General features: G+C 42.0%; 1 protein-coding gene across 2 annotated transcripts in view; it reads right to left on the bottom strand.

Moving 5' to 3' along the window:
• Positions 1-1131: 1131 nt before the first annotated feature.
• Positions 1132-27742, bottom strand: part of PIK3R3 (phosphoinositide-3-kinase regulatory subunit 3) — an 82833-nt gene continuing 56222 nt past the window's right edge. For both annotated transcript variants that reach the window (XM_063344797.1, XM_063344798.1), the window contains 9 exons: positions 18670-18781; positions 16205-16303; positions 14581-14761; positions 13642-13767; positions 12724-12866; positions 11413-11589; positions 10507-10581; positions 9951-10121; positions 1132-8535 (listed from right to left, as the gene is read on the bottom strand). In XM_063344797.1, the coding sequence (XP_063200867.1) occupies positions 8334-8535; positions 9951-10121; positions 10507-10581; positions 11413-11589; positions 12724-12866; positions 13642-13767; positions 14581-14761; positions 16205-16303; positions 18670-18781 (1286 nt within the window). In that variant the 3' untranslated portion in view covers positions 1132-8333. The remainder of the gene's footprint in view (positions 8536-9950; positions 10122-10506; positions 10582-11412; positions 11590-12723; positions 12867-13641; positions 13768-14580; positions 14762-16204; positions 16304-18669; positions 18782-27742) is intronic.

Below are 27742 nucleotides of genomic sequence, written 5' to 3'. Positions count from 1 at the left end.
CGGCTGTAATGTTTTCATAACGAAACGAACCGTCTGGCAAAGCCCTGAAAAATGATTCGCCAATTAGTGACTTACATCTTTCCTGTAATTCTACCTCATTAGCCTTTATTAAAAAGAAATAAATTAAATAATACTAAAAAAGAGCCCAGGAACGCCTTGCAGAGCCCTCCCCGTTTCTCGCTGATGTTTCTCCCTTGCTCTCCTCCCGCTTGGGTGCCATGGGGTGCCGCTGTGGTGGCCACGAGCCTGTGATGCCCATGGCTAGTGGCTCCTGCTGCCTCCCCGTGGGCAACTGCATCCCTCCAGCACTGTACCCCATCCCTGGAGGTGGTGGGGAGCCCTGCACCATGACCAGGGGTTTTTCTGCCCTTTTTGGTGCTCACCACCTGCTGGCACGGGGGGCCTGGGGCGATGGAGGGGATGCTGACTCAGGGGCCGACAAGGCTGACGCAGCAATGTGCGAAAATGCTGGCTCAGCATCTTTTTAAGTGGTCGACTGAGCAGGTTGGAAAACCGTTGCTCAGCAGTCTGCAAAAACGTCGACTCACCCGGTTGCAAAAACAGCGAGCCATTTGCAAGCCCAGCCAGGCGAGCCACGCACAGACCAGTTCTGCCCCTGCTTTTACTTTTCCAAGGATGCTGCTGTGGCATCCCATCCGACTCTCCAAGTTTGAGGGATGAAACTCCCCAGGTTTGCCCTTGCCAGCCCTCAAGTTTGCCCAAGCCCTGTGGCTGGCCACCCTTGGGCTGTGATTTCCAGAACTCCTGCAAAATTAAGGATCTAAGGAAATGGATCCAGCCCCTCCTCTGCCCCCAGCACCAGGAGCGGAATCACCGAACGTGGTTTTCCCTGATGGCAGAGGACGCAATGAGGCATGCAAGGACAGGGCTGAGGGCTCCCGCTCTCTCTAAAGATGCTGCAAAAGGAAGGGAGCGAAGGCTCCATTAAGGAGCGCGCGTGTGCTACGCGTATTTCTCCCTCATCCAGCCCCCAGAGGGTTTCGGGGCCCAGCTGCTCCAGCTGGGAGGGAACTGGACCTCCACGAGCCTTTTTTAAAAGTCTCTGTTAAAGAAGATGCTGAGGGCCTCGGCCGGGAGACACAGACACAGCTAACACCACGACAGCCCGACCACGCTGCAGTTCTGAATTTATTAGAAACAGCTGTCAGTACATCCTTCTAAAACATTACATGTCAATGTGCTTTATTGCAATTTTTTTTTTATTGCATTTTTTTTTTTTTTGATCTAGAGCAAGTAGGCCCAGGATGCTTAGTGTCTGGGATTTATTAAAAGCCCAACCATCTAGTAAAAGAAAGTACAGCAAGATTGTAACACACCTGGTGACAAGTACAGTGTTGCATTACTGAGCTAGAAACTACAGGATGACTCCTCTGAAAACACTAACATACAATTGGTTTCCTTATGAAGCAGTTTGTTTCTTTTCTTTAAAAGTTAAACTACATGATTCCTTTTTTTTTTTTTTTTTTTTTTTTAAACCCCCAACTACACCATAAACGACAGAAGAACAGGTTTTACACAAATAACAAACAAGAGTACCAAGGTTACATGCTGGAATTCTTCCGGAAAACCAAAATAATTCGATAGCTTCTGGAGAAGCAGGTTCTGAACAGATGCAGATTCCCTTAAAGAAAAGAAAAAAAAAATCGAAGCCAAAGAAAAGCGGAAACATTAATGCAAAGGTTGTACAAAGGAGTGTGCTGTTATTTCAGCCCTCGACACAAGGTCAAACACCCACTCATGCTTTACATTGAACCACACCTTATACAAAGAGTCCACTCACAAAGGGACACGTACCAACACCACCCATTGCACATCAGCTCCGGACGGGGGTGGGGGGGGGTGCGGAGAGCAGGGGGGGTTACCCAAACTTGCAAACCTCCACTGCCTCTCAAAGAAGGAGCTAAGCCTTTGCTTGGAACAAAGCTGAACGCTTCGTCCCGGAGAAAATAACATCCCAATTCAATTCGGTTTGCAAATAAAGTGGTAACCCCCTCCTCCCCCCTCCCCCAAGGAAATCCAGAGTTCAGCGTTTCAGAAGCACATATGCAAGATGAACACAAGAAACTCCTTTTCATTTGACAAAAACAAACCCAATTCTGCCTGAACACGCGGCAGAATGTGCTAACAGTGAATTTTGTTTTATTTTTAAGGGGCAGTGCCACTTACAGCTAACGCATATAAATGTGTACATGAATATATTTTACATATATCTATATACATACAGTACATATACACACACGCGCGCGCACACACATACACACACACACACACAGATGATGCAGACCATTACAATCCCGTGGTGCAATAAACAGCCAGATATACAAAATTAACAGGTTTCGTCAAACATATCTTTGCTTGGATGTAGAAATCACTCACGAAAACAAAACAGACCAAAACCCCAACCAGCCCCAACAGGAACCCCCACCGCCCCCGACGGAGACCCAGGGGCAGCTCGCGACTGGCCCCAACATCCTACAAACTCCCCTCAAGTGACGAGACTGATGCCGGGGGGGGGAAATATTCACCCTCGGACACTTTTTTTTTTTTTTTTTTTGGTCTTTGGAGGCAATCATTTTTCCAAACGATCCTGAGCCCCTTGCTACGAGCACTTGGCAAGCGCGCCGGTACAGCGCTGCTGAATGGAGGGGGCAAATCTCAGCCCCCCCGATCTCACAGCAGCAATCCCAAAGGAAGGTGGTGGAGGGGGGCATCAAGTTAAAGCTGCTTTCTCTAATACAGGTTGATTAACAAGGCTTTTTTTTTTTCTCCTATCAATAAGGGCCTATTCTCATATTTTTTTTTTTGCCTCTGAAGCTCATATTACATTTTTTAAAGGCAAATTTTAGAACAAATGGTGAGTCCAGTCATAAAATACGGTGAGTCTATGCCAATAGAAATAAAAAAAAAAATCCACAAATTCTGCATTAATTGTATGGAGCCAGCCCCAAAGACCAGCACTTCAAGCACTGTCATCACCTAAACAGTTAACAGCCCAAGCTCCCGATCTGCCCCTGTGAACAAACAGGAAGGAGCTGAAAAGATTTCAAGAGAGATTTTTTTCTTTTCCCCTTCCCATTCGGTGGAAAGTATTTCTGCCCACAGAACGCAAGATTCACAAAAATGTTGGACAAGCTTCATCTAACCCCATCCAAAGCTATTCCTCAGGCAGCACTTAACTAGCCCAGCCCCTTCACGAACAGGCCCACGTTTATTTGGGCTAGTAACTGGGTTCCCTTCTCCTGGCTGCACGGGTTGTGCCAAGGGAAAGGAGGGGATCAGCAATGCAAGTTCCCTTCCAATACGGAAAGAGAAGCAAGTCCTTAAGGACTTCTATTAACTTCCTGACTATCTCCTTGCACCTACGTTTAAGGAGAGTACAACCGATTCCAAAGGGAAGGGTCTGCTCTGGCATCTCCTCTTTCTTTCGTGGTTCGAGGCGGAGGATGCTACTTCACGGTCTGTCTACTGCTTCATCAAACTACAACCAGAGGGATGCTTTAGGATGCTGACCCTTCCTCTTCGTTAAAGCTATTTCCTCCGAACGCTGAATTTCAGCAAGCCTAACCCCCCTCCCCTCAGAGTATCTTTGTTCTTTGGGAACGTTTTGATTTTGCTGTTCCAAAAGCAGAGGTTGCAAAACAACATAAGGAAACTACACGTAAGAAAAGCTGATTTTAAACACGATCTAAACAAAACAACCCCCAACCCATCATAGTGCTTTGTAAAACTGCATTTTGAACCTGTCTCTTACCCCTCCCGATCCACAAACAGTACCTGTTTCATGTCTGCACAATGCAGCAAGCATACAAGACTCACTAACATTTCAGATTTTTATTCCCTGTTAGTGTAACAAAAATAAAAAATAAACAGACATTCAAAAACCGAAGCGAGATTGTTCAAGTACCAAATAAGGGGCTTTTCCAAACTGAAGGTGTGACACTCCTATAGCAATTCTGCTGTTTTAAACAGCCACAGCGTTCAGTCATGGTCACGGTGCCACCTGAACCTGCAGAAAGCCCAGGATTTGCGGCAGCCGAGACCCTCCTCCCTCCCCTGTTCTCCCCAAAACAGCACTAAGTGTCAACATTCACTTCCACAGTCCCCATTACAGTTGCCTGGCTTTGTGAAGGACAAACTTTGATTTTTGCCCTGCTGTGACTAGAATTCAGGTACGATTAAATACAAGCTCTTTTCCTGGGAATGGCTTTTGGTTGTGGAAGTCTTGCTTACACTAGTGTCAGCGAGAAAAGAATCAGGCCCATCACATTAAATGGAAAACTTCTTGACCATCTGCCACGTCAAGAGCGATGAGTGTGGAAAGAGCATTTTATTTTTGGTGTAAGACAGAGGGCTGTACTGGATGCAACTCTAGATTGCAACTACCAATGGTGCAAAGCAGCAACCCAATCCACTGCTGATGAGAATTAAAAAAAAAAAAATATCCAAAATACAACCCCTAAATCTAGAGCACTCCCATATCAGAAGGTGGGCAATCGCATATTACTGCTTCACACACCACTGAGGCATCTCTCAGGACATCCCTCTGTTTCTAGGTTGGTTCTTCCCATGCTAAGATTACTTGTAATCAATAAAGAAACTAGTGGGAAAAAATTTATAACTTACTAACTTCAAAAACATGGCACTCGTGGCTGACGCAATGGGGCCAATGGCAACTGTGGAAGTAGACCTGATTTCCATCCTTACGAATACAAAATACTGAATCACCCCTGATCCCTGCAAATATACTTCAAAACGGATTAGAAGAAACTGTGCATATTCGAGTTTCAACATTCCCCCCCCCCATTTAACACTGTGCAAAAGTTATTTATTTAACTCTACATATATATTTAATACAATATGGGTCAATGAGATCAGTACTCCTCTAACCGCAGTCTGCTAACAGACAGCTGCTACAACAGTGAGACTATTTCCCCCTTTCCTTCCGACTTTTCGACTCTTAAAAGGAAAACCTTCTCACATCATACTGTTTTAACAGAACTTGAGTTCCTTTGTTTTGCCTTTATGTTCACATTTCCTGTATTTGTTCTAGGCTTAACAGCTGCTTTTCACACTAGGGTGTAATCCCGCACCTCGCGGGCCCATTTCTGATTTCTCAGCCATGCAAGTGTAGCACAGCTCCTGGAAGCCGTGGGTTTTTCTCACAGGTCTAACACTACTGAGCAAATAGAATTAGGCCAAGCACAATGAGGACCAAGCCCTTGCCCCACGGATCACACCAGCCACATGTGTCAGTCGGTTTTATACCCATTTTCATTTGCCCTATGAGTGCAAAACGAATCTGTGCAATGGCACATGAGAGTCAATTGTAGCAGCTGGGACCTCAGGTGCCCAAACCAAATACAGCGGCAAAACACAGTCTCCGCGAGACTGCTGAGGGTAACGGAGCCAAATACAAGGGACATAGGTTTTGTCTGCCCTGATCTGAAGGTCTGGGCAAAACAAAATTTCAAAGAATGCTTCAAGATGGCTTATTGACTCCAAGCGCATCATTCACAGCAAATACATCACCTGTGATCAGCAAAGAGATCTCAGAGAGTGAGGGGCCAGAATCCCAACTCACTCACACCACTATAAAGCCAAGCTACCTTCACAGACGCCAATGGAACTACACTCTATTTACCTTGGCAGAGCCGGGGCCGGAGCCTGGACCAAGACCTCACAGGATCAGTCAGATTCCACTATGGGGAAACTTCAGACAGTCCCGCTTTGCTATCCCGCTGCTGTCAGTACTGCGAGGGTGTGCCAGGATTTATGAGCCTGAAAGTAGATCTATGCTTGTTTAAACCAGAACCGAGCCCTATCTAAAAAACAGGTCAGATGTGAAACACTTCAGCCAGGTTGTCCCTGTCACAGAAACAGAGATCAGAAATGCCACATCAGCCTCAAACATTGTAAGAGGAGAGCCCAGCGAGATCACAAAGGCAGAGGAAACAATCAGAGACTCTTCTCGCACAGGTTTTTCCACAGGCATGAGGCATCTGCCTATCGTTTGTACCTTTGAACTGATTTGCCTCATCGGGCATTTGGACTCAGCCCAGCACCAGGGGAAAGCTAGATGCATAAGGGGTGTGCGAATGACAGCTTTACAGCTACCAGATTAGAACTGCAAATTATCCCAAGAGGTAGGGCAAGTTTCTTTAAAAAGAAAAATTTCCATGTCCATATACCACTGAGGAATCCATTCCAGATTTTCACTAAGAGCAAAGGCTACGTCTTATTTTTCCTTTAACCTGGGGAAGTGGGAGAGAAGGGATACATGAGCAGATGTGGGTCACTTTGACATAGCAACTTGCATTAATTTTCTTCTCCTCTCACCCAATTTTGGTTTAAGTTTTGTAGTGTTTAATTTAATTGGAAAAGTGGCATCTAAAGAATTCTTTTCCTGAAGATTGCACTCTGGCTGATTAGAAACTGCCTAGGATGTATCAGGGTCATTAGTGCAAAATAAGACATCTCACAGGCATGCCAGGCAACCAGACTACGCTTCCTGCGATGGCTGTCAGTGCTCCAGCCTTGTCATTTCTCTGCTTGCAAATTCAGGACATTCAGAGAAATAATACTTCTAGTGTAAACATTAAACATCAACAAGCCCGGCACTACTGCCCAGGCTTTAGAGAAAAAAAAACACAACCCACTGGAACAGGAAATAAGCCCCAGGGTCAGAAACGGGTCTAGAGCATTCTCAGACCTGCATGACTGTCTGCTTCCTGTCCTGCACAATGGGTGCATTGCAAGGGAACCGCTTCCAGTAACAGGAACAAAAGTAACTTTCAAGGTTGCACACTGAACAATTACTTTGCCAATTGTTCTTTGATGCCAAGTGGTTCAGTTTGCCAAATTCAGCTCTTTTTCATTTTAGAAGCTTAAGGAATGGAAATAAGCTGCTTTGTATACTTTCCAGGGAGGGGATTTATTGGATGACTGCTACACTTGACGAAGCCCAGGACTACCCACTCCAGTATTTGACAGCAACCCTTGCCAAAGGATGGTACCAGACATCCAACAACTGAGATGTACAGCTCTCCTCCCTTCCTGTGTTTTGCATCACGTCCAAAATAACTACAAGGGAATTTAGATTATACCCGTGTAAAATCTTGCTTGGCTGCAGCGGTGCGAGAGTTCAGAGCCTAGCTTGCAAAGAACAAATCAGAGATCTATAATTAGCATGCTCACTTCTATACAACTGGAAATGACTACACCTCATGAAAGAATTTGGTACAATAAGCCATCCAGAAGCATTCCATTGCACCTACCTCTTCTATCCCAAAATCAAGCATTACAAGAGTCTGTCATTGTTCAGCGAGAGAACTGCAACAGGTGAGTGCAAGCTTCATTCTAGTTTACATTCTGAAGCACAGGATCATTAAAAACTGAAAACAGAATTCGAGGCTGAGGAATGGGAGGAAAGGGGGGATGCAGAAAGAGGAGAGTGAGCAATTACATCAGATCGGACAAATTTAGTGTTTTGAAGCCACACTATGTTTAGCTTTTTCCTTTTATTTGTTTCAAGTTTTGGTGTAGAAAGTATGTGCGAATGCTAATGCAACCTTCCCCATAAGTGCTCGATCTAGCAACGAACAAAGTTTTGGTGCGTTCAATTTGGTTATAAATGTTTCCTTTAAGTGAAGACCTGTAGTGCCATTGAAACCAAAACTTTGTTACTGTTGGCAAAAAAATAAAGCAACTTTTCTTTACAAGCATTTTTCCATTTAAATAAAAACCTGAAGCTTTCCCACAATTCCTTTGGTCTTCTCTCACCAAATTCCATGCTACCTCAAGACAAGCCCTCTTTTGGAAGTTCGGCTGAATCGCAGTGAAGCTGCTAAAATTAACAGAGAAGAATTGCTGTGGTAGAGCTTCCCCCCTAGTTTCTTGGGAGTTTAAGACTGAAAGACATTACTGATGCCTCAAACAGAGGCTTCAAATTGTCTCTACACGAACAAGAGAAAACAAAATCCAATTAGAAGTTCCACTGAAGGTGCCTGGCAAAAAATTATCTCCAGAAAACGATGTTTTGCTTCCAGTATTTTTGTATGCATTGTGTTGAGTTTATTCCCCTCATAAGGAAACAAAAGTATCAGTGTAAAAGCACAGCTGAGCTTTTAAGGTAGCACCAGGACACCTACACCCAAGTTGTCGTCTTGTTGCTGCTAGGCCTCTTTTTGATTCACATTCACAGAATCACTTCTTGTGCAAAACAAGCAGTCTAAGGAGAAAGAATGCCCTCCAAGTTCTAATAAAAATTGTAGAAAAGAATCCAAGATAGCCAACACTTTCCTCCTCCCCAAAATTTATCTGCAGAGAGAGGGGGGCATCTGTGCGTAGACAGGATAGGCAAGCCTGACATTTAGGGAATCGTTGTGTTGGACAAGGGATGTCTGCTGGTAATGAAGAACCAAATCCTTAAGTGTGCTGTACAGGTTATATGGTTCTGCAAACCCGTAACCTCTTGGAGTGCTGTAGATCACACAGTGTTTCACTTCTCCATCAGCTCTGCAGGGAAAGAAACCAGGAGAGTTTAACATCAAAGGACAAACCCAAAGTGACAGTCTATTAACAATTAACTAATGCAGCAACCCTGCCAGTCACTAAATTACATAATGGAGGACCCAGCAGATGCAAGTTGAGGAGATTAATACAGCCTGTGAAGAAACAGTGCTTCAGGGCATGTGATTAAACACTCTTGCATAATAATCCACATAAGAGGCCTCTTCTATCCCAGCAGTACAATTCCCTCCTGCATTGTTCTCCAAGTGTTTCTTGGAGAAAAAAAAAAAAAAAATTCAAGAGCTTAACCAAGAAGATAAGCACCTGAAGTTAGCTTTGACTTTGCACTCAACTTATCCATCAAGCAAAGAAGCCAAAAACCAGAAATTCTTAGGACTTACAGAGTATTTCATGAAATGCAGCACTAACCTTCAGTGTGCATTTTTTAATGTTAAGCATGGCATTGGTTCAAGTTGGTTCATTATCTGAAGTCATAGCGACTGAGTCTCTAACTTGGCAAAGCAGTTAGTGCAACACAGTACTTCCACAGCTGCTAGAAAAACTTATCTGCCAGAAAGATCAAGTAATCCTTATTACAATCCAAGTCACATGTAGGAACAGGTTACGTGATGCCACCCCTTTGCTATCTTGTAGTATGATACCAACCAAGCAAAGTATCTGATAAACCCATCACTTCTGTAACTGTGACAAACAGGATCCTGAATATAGCAGATACTACAATCTTCGGTTACCTCGAGGTGATATACCTTCACATATTAATTTCTCAGACTTGCTTTCAGAAGCAATTAAGTCATGTGAAATAAATCACTGAAAGCCATTCTACACTCCCAAACAGGCTTGAAGGGTTTTTAGATAATGGAATGAAAGTATTTCTGACCTCCATTACACCAGCATAAAGCAAAGTGAAACACAAGAAATCAATGCAAGGCTGTGTGAATGTCATAAAAACTACTGCTCACAAATAATGTCTCCTCTGAAGCATCGCCATTATCTTAATCATACCAGAGAAAGCATGTAGAGTTGGCCATGTTTGAAAATGAGAATGGAAGATGTTACAGCTTTCCAGCCCTGTTTTTCTTCTTCCCATGTGTTCCTTGGCAGGGAAGAATATGGGAGGAATTTGGCCTTAATTTACCTAGGACTGTAGACCTTCAAGTTGGGATACTTCAGAATTTTGTACTAGCTACTGCGGTGACTAAAGAGACTGCTGGGACTACAGTTATTATGTATTCAAAGCACATTTTTGCAACAAAGCTTTTACCATGTTAGTCCTCCTGCAAACATGCAACATGTTCCGATGGGTAGGCCTAGGCTAGGCCTCATTTTTGTTCTCCAAAATAGAGAGCTGTGGTAGAGATTTACGAATTGAGTAGTTAGAACAAAAAGGAAAATAGACTTACACCACAGAACAAGCATAGCATCCTTTCTTGCTACTCTCTCGAATTAAAAACGCTCCATCAGGTTTCCCACAGAGCAAGTCTTCTGCTTGGGTACGGTTGAGATCCCCAACAAACCAAGTTTTCTCATCATGATGTGGCAGGTTTTCATCTTCTTCATTCACAAAGTATGTGCTGAAAGAGAGGATAAACTTAGCTTAACCAGTCAGCGGTCAGTAAAGGAGTTAATAAGCAGAGTGATTTATTTTTGCCAAAATCATACAAAGAAATACCAGAACACACCCAAACTAGGAGGTCAGGCTCCTAATGGATAGATATTAAAGACTTCAACTTAGAACTTAGTCGTTCCAACTCTGTTTAATCCTAAATGTTTCAGCAGAGTTGCTGCCTCACATGACATAGAGCGCCCTCCTAGAGAATTTCTCCCTTTTTCTGCAGTCCTTCCTTTTTCTACAGTCCTTTACTGAGAAACTAGTATTTCACATTACCAACCCCTACAAGAGAAAACACTTATTAATGGCACACTTCTTAGTAAAATCATATGCATAATGACACTTACTCATCAATATTGTCATTTTTGATCCCCAGCCAGTCATTTATTCGCTTCTGTCTCACCCCTTTGTGATTGAGCCATCTGCCAAAAGAAGAGAGCATTAATACATTACTTCAGAGTACATGTACGGGTTTTACTTACGGAGCAAGCTGAAGCTCAGACAAAACGTCCCACAAAGAAACAGTCTGGAGCTTAGTTTGCCCTCCAGCAGCAAAAGCCATAGATTCCATAAGAGCACTTCCTTGCATCATCTTCTGAGATGCCCCCTTTACTGGCCAACAGCAAATAGAAGCCATGAAGAAATCTCTTAAATGGAAAAAGAAGAGGGTACAGCTGACGCAGAGGTACTGCCTCTGCACTGTGAAGGCCAGAAAGGAAACAGAATACAAATCGTCACAGCTGCCTGTGTCTTTTGGGACAACAAAACAGGTATTGCCACTAGCTTCTTCTAACCTCCTAACATCACCTTCTGAGACAGAACGTTTCCCTGTCTTCTGCCAAGTGCACTGAGTCCAGCTCACGGACATTAGGATTTGGGTAACAGGGGTGTCAGTGAAATCAAGGGTGGGTACGAGCAACATCTGCTGCACCCACCACAGAGAGTACTAACCTCTGTTGTATCAGCAGGTACAGGTTTTGTTTACAACTCATTTATCTTAAATGTTGTATTTACAGGAGTTGCAGAATGTGCGCCTAGTTGTGGCAGGCTCTTTTAAGTCTGACAACAGTGTAATGAAGGAATGAAGACAGGAAAAGGCCAACCACTTACTCAGACATTCCATGCCAGAAACCTTAGCACTCACAGAACTTTGGTTATGAAAAGAAAATTAAATTCCCATTATCCAGATAGAAACAGCCATTAATCAGGTTCATCAGAGACACTACTCTGAGGTACAGGTCAGGCTTACTTACACAAGATACTGATCTCTGATTTTGCGGAGCTGAATTAGGTCAGGCTTGATACTATTCATTTTCTTATCAGTCTCCCTGTTGTCCAGAGCTTGTTTCTTCAAATCTTGTTCCAGGCGCATTTTACTATCATGGATCTCACCCAGGCGTGATTTTAATTTTTCATAGTTCATCATTATCCTGCAAACAAGCGTAATATTTGAGAGGTGAGGTCAAACCAGTCTAGAAGGACTGAACCTTACGGTAGCACTTTTATATAAGAGTATCACAAGAACTGCTGTAACAGCAGCTCCTCCCCTCCACTGCCTCATCTTAGCATGAAAGTTACTGTAAGAGTGCCAGAAAAGACCTCTTGCCAAAAGACCTACCACCCTTTTGCATTGTTTGAACTTTCAGTTTACCTTAATATATTTCCTTCTGGCAGAGATGCAGGAACAAATTATCTCTAGGAGAGTAAGCTAGAACAGATTCCTTTTTGGTATATCAATTATGCAATCCCACCATAGGTACCAGTACTAGCAAGATTTCAAATGCAGACTTCAATTACTGATCAAGAGCTATCAAGAAGTAATACTGCTTGTCTCTTCATTCAATATTCGTTTGCAGGTGTGGTACAATTCAGGAAAATAACATGTTTCCCCTGTTAATTGATCTTCAGTCAAAATGAAGCATCACAATCACAGAGCAATATTGTCACAGGTTAACTATTTTCAGTCTAAAAATCTCCTGGAGGTTACCCTACCAAGATTCATAAAACACTGTGCCAAGTTAGGTATTATACTTGACATTTCTTCAAAGGCCCAGATACAACTATTTCTGCTAGTATGTTCACAGAAGGGTAATTTCAAATGAGGCCCTTACCGAATTTCGGTTAGATGGCCACTATCCACTACCAAGAAGTGGCAATTAAATACTCATCTTCTTTGAAAGTAACTAAAACTGACTATGGACTATGAGATTTACCAGATCTATGCCCATTTTGCAGTTTACAAGTAAAGATTTTTCTGAATTATATTCTAAGCAAATCTAAATAGAAGTGGGATATAATTCCCGATTCTCACAACAGTATCTTGATTTACTAAAGTTAAGAGAGAGAATTAATCCAGAGATCTCCCACCTCTTCTGTCTACAATGCAATTCCCTGACAGAAGAGGGCTTTACCGACAGTTCCGACACCTTGAGGAAAGGTGTCAGAGTAATTACTGAGTTTACAAAGCGTTTCATAGGATGTAATATTATATAAAAAACATTTCACAGGAGTTTCAATGTGGACATCGGTTCTTCCTTGTAAGCAAAAATAACTTCAGAGCCTACCGTTCAATTTCTTTGTCATTCCCCTCCCTGCGAAATCGCTCAATGTATTCTTTGCTGTATCTTTCTTGCGAGTGGCACTGTTCCTCAAATATCTTAATAGTTTCATTAAATGCTTCGATTGCTGTCCTCTTCATCTGAATTTCCTATGTGAGGAAAGAGTCCTTCATAACTTGTTCATGATACAGATGACAATGCAAGACTCTACTATGTTCCCTAAATTGACTGAGAAGATGAACTTTTCTCCCCCCACAAGACAAAATGTGATTAATCAGTTTTAAATTTAGTCAAGCGTCTGAGTAGAGTCAGGGAAATCCAGGGAAGACTTAACTCCCTGTAAGTCTACTCTCCTCCCCACATGATGCTCTCTGTAGGCTGCAAACCCCTCAAATATTTTAGTCATATTTTCCATCTTAGTTTGCAGGAAGACTGCCAGTAAACCTCCTCCCCATATATAACTATTTTATTTTACAAGAAGCAGTCCAAATACTGTATTCACACTTCCTTAATGCATAATATCTGGTATCTGATTTGAACATGACATCATAAAAAACCTGGACAAACCCCTCTACAATTCTCACTGCAGCATACAGCAGCTGGAAATACTCAGCAGCCAAGAAAGAAGTCTGCAGTGCGAAGCTTGTAGGTGATGGCATTCTCCACCGCTCTACTGTATACTAGGAAGCTCAGCTCCTCTTCCTTCCTTGCCCCAGTCCGTATCTCTAGGACTATTAGCAACAAGTGACATTCAATGTTTCCATCAGCTTTGAAACCACCTTGCTCTATTCCACAATTTACTAAGCTTTTGCCTTGTATTTTCTGACCTTGGACTGCCTTTATTAGCCATAACAGGTTAAAATAATTTCTTTATTTTTTAAACAAGAAGGAACAGACTCTACAGACCGCTAAAGTAGAACCAACCTGTGATGTTCTGGTATATTCTTCATACAATTTGTCGTACTCTTTACTCTTTTCTTGATACTGAGCATGGTATTCTTGAAGCTTTTTTCCTACTGCATCTATATTATCTTCTTTCACCAACTGATCCTGTACATACAAAAAGCTATTAAGTCTTCAAGCAAAGCAGCTTTTCCTTAAGAGTATTCGTTCGTCCACTTATGCACATTTGCATTTTACAGCTATTAGCATCATTTTTATAATCAGGTTTCTACAGAACACAGACACCGTATCTAAATCCCCCTTCCTCCATGCAACAAGTTCCACAGCTTACAGACAGTAGGAACTGGAACTATGAGACACAAAGAACTATGCCAAAATACAGAGCTTCCAAAAAAACACACTACAGTTTATGTCTAGGATTGCTATCGTCTATTGGAGAAAGGAGGAAGTGAATTATTTGGAATCTGAAGTTAAAGATATGAGTATTTTTTTTTCCCCAAAAAAAGCTCTACAGTTCTTTTTCCCTAATGCAGGACAATGCCTTGGGCGACTGAATAAAGTTTTAAAAAATATTCCTGAAAAATTTAGATGGCAATGCACAGAGTGAGCAGCTGCAGTGCTCATATGCGCTTCAAGGGCAACACTGTCTAGAACAGTGCCCTGCGAGTCCACAGGAAAAAAAAAAAAGGCTTCTCAGGCTCAAGTCTGCTGCATGTCAGGGTTTCACTTCTCTATTGGACTGCTCAGATGGAGACTGGAAACTTGATAAAATGAAGCAGGTTAAATGGCTAGATAATTTGGAAGCAAAGTGAGGTCAAATGTGAAAACTCACCTCTTTTTTTTTTTTTAGTTTAAAAAAAAAATAATCAGGCTTCACATAGAGAAAACAAAGTCATATACACATTTGCAATTTTTTTCTTGTCTGCACTAACATCTATTGGGGTCCGATGAGGATCTTACCTGCTGATACCGGGACACTGGATACATCAACTTCACATCAAGCTTGGGGTTATACTGAGCAAGAGACTCATTGCGGTAGTGGTTAATCAGTTCCACAACTGAATTAAATGTCAGTGGATCAGAAAAGCCATATTTTCCATCCCGATGATAGATCTTTATCAGTTTATTGTTGCCACCCTTCCTGTAAAGCAGTACAGGCATTTAGAAGTTTTACCATTTACCTTCTATCCCTCTTCAACACTAAGGCTGTTAATAAAGACACCAGTGAAACTCCTGGGCAAGTGGCTTTGCCACTGTACACCTCCATAGTGATTCTTTACATACTAGCAGATATTGGTAGTTTAAGAGTCAACACACAGAGAATTACCAGCAGATATTATTTGAACAGGAGCAAAACCCAAAGTAAATCTCTTCTTATGTGTTCATTCTGGAGCCCACTTATGGTATATAAGACCTAGCTTTGCCAGAAGTTTTGCAAGGGAAAAGGAGGATGCTGAAGGCTGAATAAGGGAGCCATATGAAAACCCAAACCCACAATTTCCTGCAATTTGGGGTCACTAATAGTATACAACTGTATACATTTACACAGTGATTAAAAAGTCTGTTGAGTTATGGATGCTAATACAGGCTACACGAACCTAAACAAAACCCTTTGAGGATTACAAGATGGTTGTAAGTTTAGGACGTTACATTATCCAGATTTATACATTCTAGCGGTTTCCGCATACAGTGCTTATTGCTTCCTTTTTTTCCACTGACTGACTGTTTAGACAATATCCTGTCCTTCCTGCACTCTCCATTTTGGTTCCGAAAGACATCTGCATTCAGCAAAATTACCAAATCATGCCAAACTTTAGTGCACAAGCTGTGAACTTCAAGGCAGAAATCAAAGCAGAATTTAAACTATACCCTTGGGGTCAAACCTGCCATTAAGACAATGGAATTTCACGGCAAGATCAAATATCTACCATATCACAGAAACTCCCAAAGGTGTGCTACAGAGGCAGTGGCTTATCCACCTCGCCTGTTTGCCTCGAACAACCAATCTTGGGAGCCTGGCAGAGGCAAGCGGCTGGACAGGCTGGGCAAGGCACCAGCAGCTAGTCACATGAGGTCTGCTGCCTAACTGCAGTAGACAGGGCTGGGGCAGCTCTGGGAAGTCTGCCACTTGCAGACAATTTTAATGAAGAAAGGAACATGGCTCCAATTCAATATTTCCTAAACTTCAGATCAGAAAGCACAAGATACACTTTTTACAAAGACACCGTGTTCAATTCTCCAGAGCTGCACCCTGACGAGATATTCAACACGCTCCCATTAATCAAAGCCCTAGTTTATAAATACCTTTTACCTTAGCAGTTCTGAAACTATGAAGCACTACGTCTCTCCTCCCCAAGTCCCATCTAATCTACACGGAGATCCTTAGAGCAGTGTTTAGTGAGGGACAGGATTCAATGCACAGAACAGAAACAACTATCAGACCTGGGTATTTATTTGCTCATTCTGTGATCTCCAGTACCTTTGGGAACATCTTTCAATTTAAGCCACATCAGCTTTACACAGCCACTGCTGTCACTGGTATAGCAAGTAGCAGCTCAGGGTTTTACAACTCCTCAATGCTTACCGTAATGTCAGAGTGTAGTCTCCCTGCATCTTGGTTGATGCATCACGCACCAGGAATGTTCCATCTGGCATGTCTCGTAATTTGTCATTTACTTCTTCCCTGAAGAATGCAAAGGAAGGCAAAATTAGAAGCATTAAGAACATGATCATCTTTGCCACAGGCATCAATACTGGAACCAGTAACACCAGCATGCATAAGGAGCATAATCTTCAAAATATAAGGCAATCTTCTTTCACACTCAGGCTGTCCAGTCTTTTAGGCCGTCTAAAGCAAGTCCGAACTTGTGCAGTTATACTAAAAAGTAGCAGCTGCAGTCAACTGCCACTTAGGAAGAAGTCTCTGTTTAAGCAACAGTAGTGTCTGTGTCTCAGAGTTCACAACCTTTCCCTGTAATCTGCTCAGGTTTTGAAGTCCACACTGGAAACAGGTGCCCTTTGAGAAGCCAGTCCTGACCTCTTAAGAAATGGTCTCTAGCATCATAGCTCAAAGGTGTCTAGAGTTTAGCACAGTTTTAGTCTCGAGAGACTCATTATTGGCTTAACTCTGATCTTATTTACAGCAGTTTTAAACCACCACAACCTCACCAGCTTCAGTGCAACTTTTCCTTATTTACAACTGAAGCAAACGGATACTCAGTCCAGAGCTTTAAGTTAAATCAAGAAATCTTTTAGTGAAAGTGAGTACCTGTAAGCATTAAGAAAATTATTTCATCTAAAGAGTTAAGTGTCTTGCCAGGTTTGACCATTTCACCCAGATTCCATATCTTGCTTTGTAACAGCTCCCATACAGGTTCTTAGAAACACTAAGCAGTTTTTAATACAATCATTTGGAAACTAAAGTTTATCAGGTAGCCTCAACATTAGCTAAGTGTGGTAGGAAGCCTACTTGAATCTTACAGAGAAAAAAATCCACAGCAGCTTTTTTGTTCTAATACTAAGGAACAAAAGTATTCTTACAAAATAGCCTTAGTTTTGATTTAGCTGCCAGAAAGCCATTCTGTTAGTAAAACTGACTCCTATTAAGTATCATACGCATATCCACTTACTCCTCTCAGAACATTTTACAGATTGGACCCAGTTAACTCCAGTGGCGGCCACCTTTTTTAAATGGATAGGTATGATCGAAGGGCTTGGGTTTATGCCTGTAAATTGCACCCCGGAGCTCATGACAAAATTTTCAGCACAAATTCTTGACTGAAGAACATGGCTCCTGCCCTGACAGCCCAATGCAGTCTGTACCTGCTGCCTGTCAAATTAGAGTCATAAACAATTCCATCTCTACATGTGTGTATAGATCACATTTTAACCTAATAAAGCCACTCCAATGTAATTTGTACTGCATTAGCTCATGCCATCACGTGCACTGTTAATTGAGGAACAAATCCACAGTCAATAAACTGATACCAATATCGAGCAGTTTTAAACAAACCCTGCCTAGTGAGTTTTGTGATTGTGTTTTGCCACTCTGCTTTGATTTAGAATTAACAGAAAAATATCACTGCCGAGGCCCTTCAAAAGCAAGATCTATGCGGGTTTGCTTTATAAAGATAAGGGTGGTACAATAAAGATATGAAAACTTTATTTCCCTTCTCAGAACTTCAATGAACTACTGTGGCAAACACACTCTTCTTTCCTCTATCTGACAAAGTGTTTCAAAGTTTTATGTGCACAAGTTTGAGCAATTCCTGATCATGCTCCCAGCATGCTCATGTTTCCCCTTACAGTTCCAAATTCTAGACTCTTCAGAAGTGCCTTAAGAGGGAAAGATGACTGGACACTTCAGTTCTTTTATGCAATCAAGTATATAAAAACTGGCACTTAATTTTCTGAACCTAACCCAAGCCATCTATTTTCTCAAGCACATAGAAAAGGGTTTCCTTAAGAGGTAAAACTTAATTTATTTAGCATGTGCCTGTATCATTTGCTCAGCGTAGCTGGTGATGGTTAGCATTTGTAAGAGCTATTTTTATACCACCATGTAATAGAAATTAATACAGACGCAATTTTAACCAAACGTTAAAGAAACCAGAAATAAGAATGCAACTTCTTTTATTCTGAGCAAGGCTTGTACTGAAAGTTTGCTGAACAGCATGCATCCCAGCATTCTATGCTTACAAAACCTTTTTAGCTAGCATATTCAAAAGGACTTTTCTTTTGAACAAAATAATTTTCTCTTTTTTAAAGACTTTGTGTATCTGGAGAAATTTAGAAACCCAAAATAACTGTCACGAAAACCGGCAATATCTGCACCAGAACAATAACAACTTAAGCACAGGTCCTGAATCCAGTCAAATACTTTCATTTAGGTGCTTTGCCAACTATAGCCCTGAAGCGTTCCCCTCCTGTAAAATGCTGCCTGAAATAGGTGTGTTCTTTTTCTCTTGAATTTTAACAGGCTTATTCTATTCTATTTTTAGCAACATTATTAATATATTCTAATTAAGGTATTTTAGTAATATTGCTTACCTTGAGATGTCCCCCCAGTACCACTCTGCTTCCTGCAGAGAGAAACTGGAATTGTCCTTTATTCCATTTGTATTGACTGGAGTCATTGGTTTGGGGGGCTTTGGAGGAAGAGCTGAAAACGAAGAACAGATTAGAGAAAGGTAAACAAGAGAAAATAATCACTGAACTGTTAATGAAATATGATATGAAAGAACAAGAGAAAGTGTGCATCTTGAACTTGGATTTCAAGCTCTCTCAAAATAAATGGAATTTGTAACTTAAAGAATTAAGTCAACAGCTGCACTATGATTCCAGATTTCCTAGTACTCAAACCAGACATGTTCGTGAGGGAGGGGAAAGGGAAAGAGGATGAGGAAACAAGAGCTTTTGTTAAAAGGAAGACTGGCTGAGGCATGACTACAAGGGCAATCGCTGCCTAAACCTCCAAACAAGTCACAAAGGTATATTATGTTTGAAAGCCACAACCTGGAGAGCACTGCGAACCACTATGGAAACACTCCAGTTGCTCAGGTGTCACCAGTCCTTATGCCAACCCTTATGCCAAGAGCAAACGGATGGACTCTTCTTCAGAGGGAAAAACACTGTTAGTGAGAGAAGTGGTGGCTGGGCAATGGTATATCCATCATAGACGCAAGACGCATACTAAATTCGTCATTTAGGTTCCTGTTAGGAACAAAAGCTATGACACACTGAATACTACAGGACATGATATGGTAGAGGAAGGGGATGAAGGAAGGTGAAAGGGGACATTAGGTCATTATTGGTGTGCCTGCACCACTTTATATAGCCGAAGCGTTCACCACAGTAAAGGGGATGCTTCAAGTCCCCAAATGACAAGCAGAACTGCACTTGTAATGACAAAATGACAAGCAGAACGTAGGCCTCATGCACATCTGCCCAGAATTCACCTATTCTGAATTCAAGGCAAATGGGCTTTCACTTCTGTTTTCAAAATAAGTTACACAATGTAAGGGCATACAACGCACTGAAGCTCTTTATTTGATCAGTTTTTGCTCAAACGACTTTATCATGGTCTTGAATTTAAGTCCTGTATCAGGAGTAATTCAGCAGCCACAAGTCTGCTCATGTATTGGTAGAGACTTGCCTGTCAGCAGAACTGCATTACACTTTTTTTTTTTTTTGGAGAAAGATGTCTTGAGTGCTCTCCCTTGCTTTGCAGAGGCTGAACACTTCATCAAGAACACTACCACTGAAACTGAGCATTTTTCAGGCATTTCATGAGACAGAGTGTTTTACAGGGGCAGGTAACATTTGAATTCAGAGTAAGAAAGCAGCTACATGCATTGATTTGCTACTAGCACATTTTTAAGTGTGATCCAGAACATTTGTGCTCCCAGCCCTATGCCCTAGCCATCAGATTACACAAGCATCAGCAAGCAGACCTGACACACACTGACAACAGCCATCTTTCAGACGCACCCAATCCTGGTGTACAAGCAGAAATACAAATACAGGGAGCAGAAAGAAGATTTGGATCTCTAGCTCCAGTGCAGAATGGTTTAACGCTGAGAGGTGTGCTACTTGGCACATCCAGCTGCTCACCTCCGAGCCACACCTCCCACATTAAAGAAGAGAAAACAGTGTTCCAACTGCAGTTCCAAATACCATTTCATGTTGAATATCCGACACAGTAACTTCACTGTTCTCAGACAAACCAGTAGAATCTTTAATCGAGCCAATCTAAACTAAATCTGAACCTTGACCCAGACGTTTGCACCCTGGGGTTGCTGACCAAACACCTGATTCAGATAGCAGCATTCATTCTGCGGGACTGAGCATTAAACCATAGCATACAGGTTCTATTTATGGGGTGAGCTGGGAACTTTCAGGTGCACACATATCTAGTGAGGCAATAACAGGTCTTGTTATAAAAGGAAGGTGAAAACCTTTGGATTCAGTGAAGTAGTTTCCTGGTTAGGAGGCTTCAGTTACTCCTAGCTCAACTACTACAGTTGTTTGCATAGCACCTAAGTATTTGTACAAAGCACCATTGAGAGTAAGACACAGTTCTAACCCTACTTTGCTTCAAGCTCCCAGCCCTATCCTACTTCTGCAGGGTCACAGGAGCATATATCCAGGCTACGTCTGTAGAATCAACGATAGTGACTGTGCCCTATGCTATTACATCTCCACCATTCAAAGTTCCTGAATTAGAAAGTGTCTTCAGGTCTTCCCTCCTTCCCACCTCACATCTGGGCTGTGCTACCCTACACCCTCTAAGCCAGCGACAGGACAGACACAGCGGTTCTGAGTCGCGTCAGTGTCTGCACATGGCAGTAAATCTGAGTTCAGAAAACCCATAGATGTTCTGATCTATTCTAAATTCTTTTGTAGCTTCTGTGTCACCAACAAGTGCATGAAGATTCATCTAAAAAAACCCCACACACTAGTGTCGAGCATTCTTAGAAAACTATACCAGCATCAGCAATTATTTCACTGGGTCTTGCAAGTTAAGGCTTGGACATATCAGAAACTTCAAGGTATTTTACAGTGTAAAAGCCTGTTTTACACTGGTAACAGGGGCTTTCCAGAAGAGGCTTTCAAGTATTCTCTAGAGTACTTGAATACTTCTCTAGTCCTCCTTGAAAGATTAAGTCTTGCTCCTTTATATACTGTGGAATTATATAGCAGCTTTGTTAGGGCTCACTCCAAAGCACTGGGCACAGAGAAGCAAACTAACAAAGAGCAGAAAGGTACAGAACAGGAGTTTGCCATATGGACACAGAGCACTAGACATTACACCAAGTGTCCTTACTACAGGTGGGTTTTTTTCCTTCTCTCCCTTAATAGGTAGGTATCAGTTCTCACTATCAGGGGGTTGTCTGCACAACTTCATTCTGCATGAGAAAATTGGGAGGAAATTCTTCCAGGGAGAAGAATAAGGCTTGGACCAGTTCCTGTAAAACCTGACTCATGGAAGTGAGTCCTTTTCACAATAGACTTTTGAAAATGCTTTTTAATAGCTTGCACATTTTAAAAATACAAAAGTATTTGTAAGGGTGGATCCTGCTTCCAGAGAGCTACGGATCTAATTCTTTACTTTCAATACTTTGAACTCTGAGTCATAATAGATTTTCCCCTGTCTTGGATACAGAACCAGGCCCTTGCCATTGCTTTACCCAGTAGACTAACATGGCCATCCATTTCAGTGTTTCTTGGCTGCCGTCTCAACCTGATACGGCTGTAGTTAGTGCAAATGCAGAACTGAGCACAGAGGTAGTTTAAATGCCACAGCCCAGAACCTGTGATGGCACAAGAGGAACATTTTCTAATAGCATGGCAAGTCTACTATAACAGAGCAGCATCCACCTTACTGCTGTTCTCGTAACACTGACCCAATGGGTTACATCCTAAAAATAGTTTTTACTAGTACCTAGACAGTACTAACCACCCTGCTAAGCTACAAAGAGCCTTAAAGAGTCAACAGATTTGGATTTAATTTCAAAAAAATTCCAGTTTTGTATTCCTTACTTGATGAACATTAGAGAGCTAAAATCCTATAGTAAAGTAAAATAAGGCTGGCTTGAAGTTAACGAAAATGCTTTCAAGAGCAGCAGTTTCTTTCCATGTCACTGAGTCCAGTTCTGATCCAGCCCCAGGCACAATCTTACTTTATCTCAAAACAAGCTGTGATTGGAGTGAACGATCCTGATGGTTTCTTGCCTCCTTTTTCCTGGGAGAGAAAGAACATCGATCTCAAGTGATTAACAGCACAATGGATCTATCTGTTCTAATAAAGAACTTGCTGTTAGCATCAGATACACAAGCATCCTTCCCTTACCACATCTCTAGGACAGCTATACAGCACAGATCTTTCCAAAACCCAAAAGGCAACAGCTCAGCTGGACCCTTCCAGTCCCACATAATCACATTCCCAAGACCAGATTCAGCCTGGCACGGAGCAATGAGAGCAGACTGTCTCTCTCTCATGCACTCGCAGGCATCACTGTTTTTTCTTTCTTTAGCAACTCTAGTCCCCTCTCCCTAGCTTCCTCAAGCAGCCTAGGTTGTGCTAAATCCCAATCCCAGATCAGTGTCACTTAGAAGGGGGGAAATAAAAATGAGCTGGCGATGGAGCGCAGGCGGCAGCAGCCAATGCTGGCCGGGCCCGGGATCGGATGTTGCTGACGTCAGGGCACGAAGGCTGCCGTGCCGGCTCCAGCAGGTAGCTTCAGCTGAGCCGCTCGGCAGAGCCACAGCGCAGGTCCTTCGAGAGAAAAGCCTATTGATTGGGCTCTGCCAACGTAATGTTTTTGATGCTTTCTTGAATGCGTAGAATTGCTTTTTAAAATGGCTACTCAAGATTTTACCAACTTGATTCCCTGAAATTCAAACTACCTCCAACACCAAGACAACCAAGAAAGCTGGCAAGTGTCTGAAGTTTAGCACCATTGTATTTTTCTTTTTAAATTAAAGTCTCTTGTAGAAAACAGTAGACGATATTACTCCTGAATTTAATTTCAGCAAAGCACACCATGACTTCCATGAGATATGCACTTTTCCTAGTCAAGTTTTGAATCAAAAACTTCACAAGTTTACATGATCCACCAAGCTCTATGTGTGAGGATTTTCAATGGCAGTAATTCAGGAGGTGTGAAAAAAGAAGAATGTCTCCAAGTGCTACATCCCACATGACATCCAGTCGAGCAGCCCATTTCTTCTCTGGCTGCAGTATTTGCATACAAGATAAACCTACCAGTTAATTAAACTCTAATTTGCAGTTTCAAGGCAGATGCCACTTAGTCTATGAATGGCTCCATAACTTATTTTTTCCAGCGTTTTCCAAGAGCTGCAGGCCAGATACTTGAGAGTACAGCAGGTTTAAATGCAGTATTAATTCTATCTTACTGTTACAAATAACCACAACTACCAAGTACTCTGATAGTCAATTTTAAGTCACTCGGCACTTCCATGAACTTGTTTACTAGCCTTCTTTCTGATACTCTCAATCTACTCTCCCTCCACGTTGTGACAAGCAGAAAACAGATCAGAGGATTTCCGAGATAGTTACCCAGCTTCAAAAAAGCTGCCGTACAGCAGATACCCTACAAACTGTAATATAAAGCTCTAGGAAGTGTCATTACTATGGAAACATGCAAGTAATCCACTGTTAGGCCAGCTAACATTTTAATGACATAGTCCTTAAGGACAGAAGGGTTTTCTCTTTGGAGATATAGATGAATGAAAATGTAGGCTAGCTTTTTTAAAAAAATAGAAACTAAATAGAAAACTAAAAAACCTTCCCAATTTTTAACTGCTCTCTGTAGTCTTACTCAATTTCTCAAACACTTTTCTCAATTTCTTTAACACTTTTAAGGCAAAACCTCAAAATCTTTCCCTCCTTCAATAGTCCTGTCCTCAACTTGTCCCTGCTGCATAAGATCCCCTCAAGACACCCGGTAAAAAAAGCATATGCTGAACAAAAGTGCTTTTTGCACTCCATTTCCATGAAATTGCGTATGTGTGCAAGCCAGAGCAGTAAGGCACCATCCTTTTGCAGAGATTTTCCAGCTGACAAAGTGGAGGGTCATGCGCACCTGCTGACAGCAGTTCATTCCCCAACCCTGGCAGGTAAGTTATCTTGGCAGCTCCACATCTCAGCTCCTCAGTTCTCTTGCCAAGACCCCTTTCGCGAAGTACTGAGCACCGATGCCCTTCCTCAAAGGGCAGCTAACACGCACTGAGAACTCCTCAAGGGACAGAGAAGGAAGCTACTCGATCACATTATTGCTGGCCACAGAACCTCAGGCATGCTCACATTTTTGCTCTCCTCCCCCAAAGCAGGCGAGATGCCAAAGAGTAAGACATATTCAAAGAATTGAAGTCTTTCAATATCTCATTACAGAAAACAGCAGACAAGTTGGCAGAAATCCAGGCAGGCTTCCAATGAAAACACTCCCATTATAGCTTTGCTTGTGTTTCTATGAACTTTCATAAAACCCAACACCTTTAAGAAATATTTCAGTTTTGATTAATTGGCTTTATTGATAAAGATCTGTTTTGTTTGAAAACTCCCCATCTATTCAGTCCTCTCCCACACCTCCCAACCACTGTTTCACCTCCTACAGCCTGCCAGACTTCTGCTGCACTCTGTTCTTCACGGGCGTCCATAGCTACTGCACAGGTTAAAAGATTATCTGCTCTGGGACACCTGCAGAATGGTGGACAACAGTGTGTGAAAAGGCTGGCTCAAATCCAGAATTCTTTTGGGCATTTCACAAGCACCCCTCACTACTTTGCAAGGCTTGTTATTGCATGAGCTGAAAAGGAAGATGCTCACTGTCAGATAAATGACACTGGGATCTTTGACTTCTGTATATAAAAATAACACAGCATCTCCTCTTCATTCCAGCCTTCGCATGAAGTTGCAAAGCCAAAACACCCCCAATTTATTTTCACTGCTCGGTGAAAAACAGTTTTACTTTCAGCACAGACCATAGTGTAACAGCTGCAAAGCTACAGCAGTGTCAGAGGTTCCACGATGAACAGGGGTGAGATGACTGTCCCAAAGTTAACATGAGGAGAAGAAAAAGGATAAGCCCCATTATTATCTACTGAGCATAATTAGACACTGTGAATAAGCATGATACATTGTAGAACTTTTGCCATGTTTCATCACTCACAAGATTGTCACTAGCCAACATCACATGCTCAGCTCACTTCAGGAAGGAATAGCTTTATCTCCCAGCCAGTAGGCCCAGGCTTTTACCAACTCTTTGGATGAAAGTCCATGGCAGGCATTTTATTGTCATGAAAATCTGAAATGTTCAGTAAGAACAATTGTACTTTATAGTATCCAATGTCAGGTCTAGAAGACTATACAATAAAAGTAAATATATAATGCAAGGAGATTCTCCTTTTTGCTTATTAACTAAAGCAGTTCCTCATCTGCCTTCACAGAAGAAATACCACAGCACATATTCTAACCCTCCACAGGTAGAGTCTTCAAACAGCTGTTAAAAAAACCCACTTTAGTCAATATATGGAAATAGAGTTTTGGATAAGAGCAAGGAAAACACAAAATTTAGCATAAGCACAGAGCTACAGTCATCAAGAACGAAGAAGTAGCTTTTCATTGTGGAAGAGAGAGGATGAAGTCAGGCCTGAGCAGTGACACACTAAGGCTAGGAGACCTACCAAAGCAAAAAAAAGAGAGGCCATTTTAAATAAAAACAGCCCAGGGCTGTTTTCCCCAGATATTTCAAAGACTAACCATCCATTCAGGCATCAGGTACAAACCTCGTAGGAGAACCAACTCACAGAAATAATCAGCGCTACTGAGAAGTTTGCTGCACAAAAGCCTACTTAATAATAATACAGCTGTAAATACATGTGACTTGCTGCTCTAAGCAGCATTTTATTCCAGCTTACCACTGGCTCACATCTTTTGGAGCAGTATGTAAAATTGTTCCTCATACAGTACGTATCCTTGCGCGATCTCAAACTATTTTCTAGTTACCAAAGGAGAAATATTTCAACACCACCTAAATTGCAAACAGAGAGCCATCTAAATCAAGATCAAAAGGTGCATTTCAAATGAACACTCCAGAAGAAATTTGAAGGTAAAAAAGTATGCAGAGGAAAACTGTTGTGTCACGCATCATCTTCTCTAAGAAACTTGAACTTAAAGGAAGTTTCACTGAGGCAGAAGTCCCAACCCCTGCAGTCCTACGCAGTGCCCTCATCAGAAGCTGAGATTCAGAGCAGGCGTGGAGCAGTCTAGCCAGGCTCAGACTGAACGGCCATTGCTCATGCTGAGATCTCAAGGTGTAACAAAAGAAATGGATTCAAACTTCTCACTCAAGTACACTGTGATCTTCAAAATATTTTAATGAAATCCATTTCACAGCAGCAGTTTGACTTCTTTCACTGTCCCAAAACTTATCAGTGAGACTGTACTGTACCCTCAAATTGGAAAGGATCTTAAACATTGACCTCATTGATTCAAGCTTCCTTGTATCCTTCAAGAGACTACTTTTGAAGATAGGTGATGAATCAGAGTAAAGATGCCACAACCAGCAAAGACTTCTAACTTGACACTTGGTAGCAGTTCCTCGGAGTGCCAACAATCTAGATTCTTATAATGTCCCCAAGATGACTATACAGGGCAGCGTGGCATGAGTACTGACAGACCAGGAAATTTAATTGCAATGTACAAATTTGGGTTGTAACAGACAACAGAATTTACATACACAATATTGCCAGTGAACTTCTCACCCATCTCACCTCTAAAACATTTTCTGGGGGCAGAGGTTGAACTGTAAGCCCTACCGCCCACACTCAAAGAAAAACACACCCAAACAGTGGGCTGTGTTCCCTCATTACGCCTTTTTTCTCTAGCTCCATCACAGCAGCTTTGGTTTTGGGTTTTTTTGAGGGAAGGGATGCAAGGAAGGAAATAAGGCCTCCAAATGAAAAGATGATCATATGCAGCATCAGATTTTAGGGACTACACAAGCTGAAATTTAATATAAGGCTACAGAAAGCAAAAACCCTGAAAAACGGCTCCTGTGGATTTTTTTATCTCAGGAAAGTAACAGAGAGCAAGTAGTAGCTAATAGAAGGAAATAGGAAGTTTATATTTGGAAGCAGAAAACTGACCTGAAGTACAAGAGTCCCAAAGTGACACCAAACCAAAACTCAAGTTATCCTGTAGTGAAAGACAAACAAGATGAAGGGGACACAGGCTGTTTTTTTTTTTTTTTATTTGTCCAAACTCACACGTTTTTGTGCTGAGAAACTTGGAAGTTTTTCAAGCCTTTCCTAAATAACCATGCACCAGCTTCAGGGATATCTGATTTTAGAATAAGTAACATTCCTATGAACTATCATTAAAATAACATTTTTCCAGTTCACAAAAACTGGTAGAGAGTCTGAGTGAATGCTGGAAGCAGTCATAGGTTGAAGCAGTTGAAGTGTTTCATCTCCTTTTTCAAAGAGCACTGGATGGAAGGTAGCCATCTCGAGTGTGCCGCTGGACTCAAAGCCAGAGAAGAACCTGGATCCTGTTCAGCCACAGGAAAGCTTCAGAGCGCATTGTGCTTCGGCATCA

The sequence above is a fragment of the Chroicocephalus ridibundus genome, chromosome 8 (genome assembly GCF_963924245.1).
Source record: "Chroicocephalus ridibundus chromosome 8, bChrRid1.1, whole genome shotgun sequence".
Classification (NCBI taxonomy): Eukaryota; Metazoa; Chordata; class Aves; order Charadriiformes; family Laridae; genus Chroicocephalus; species Chroicocephalus ridibundus.
This window is presented reverse-complemented; position numbering and strand designations above follow the sequence as displayed.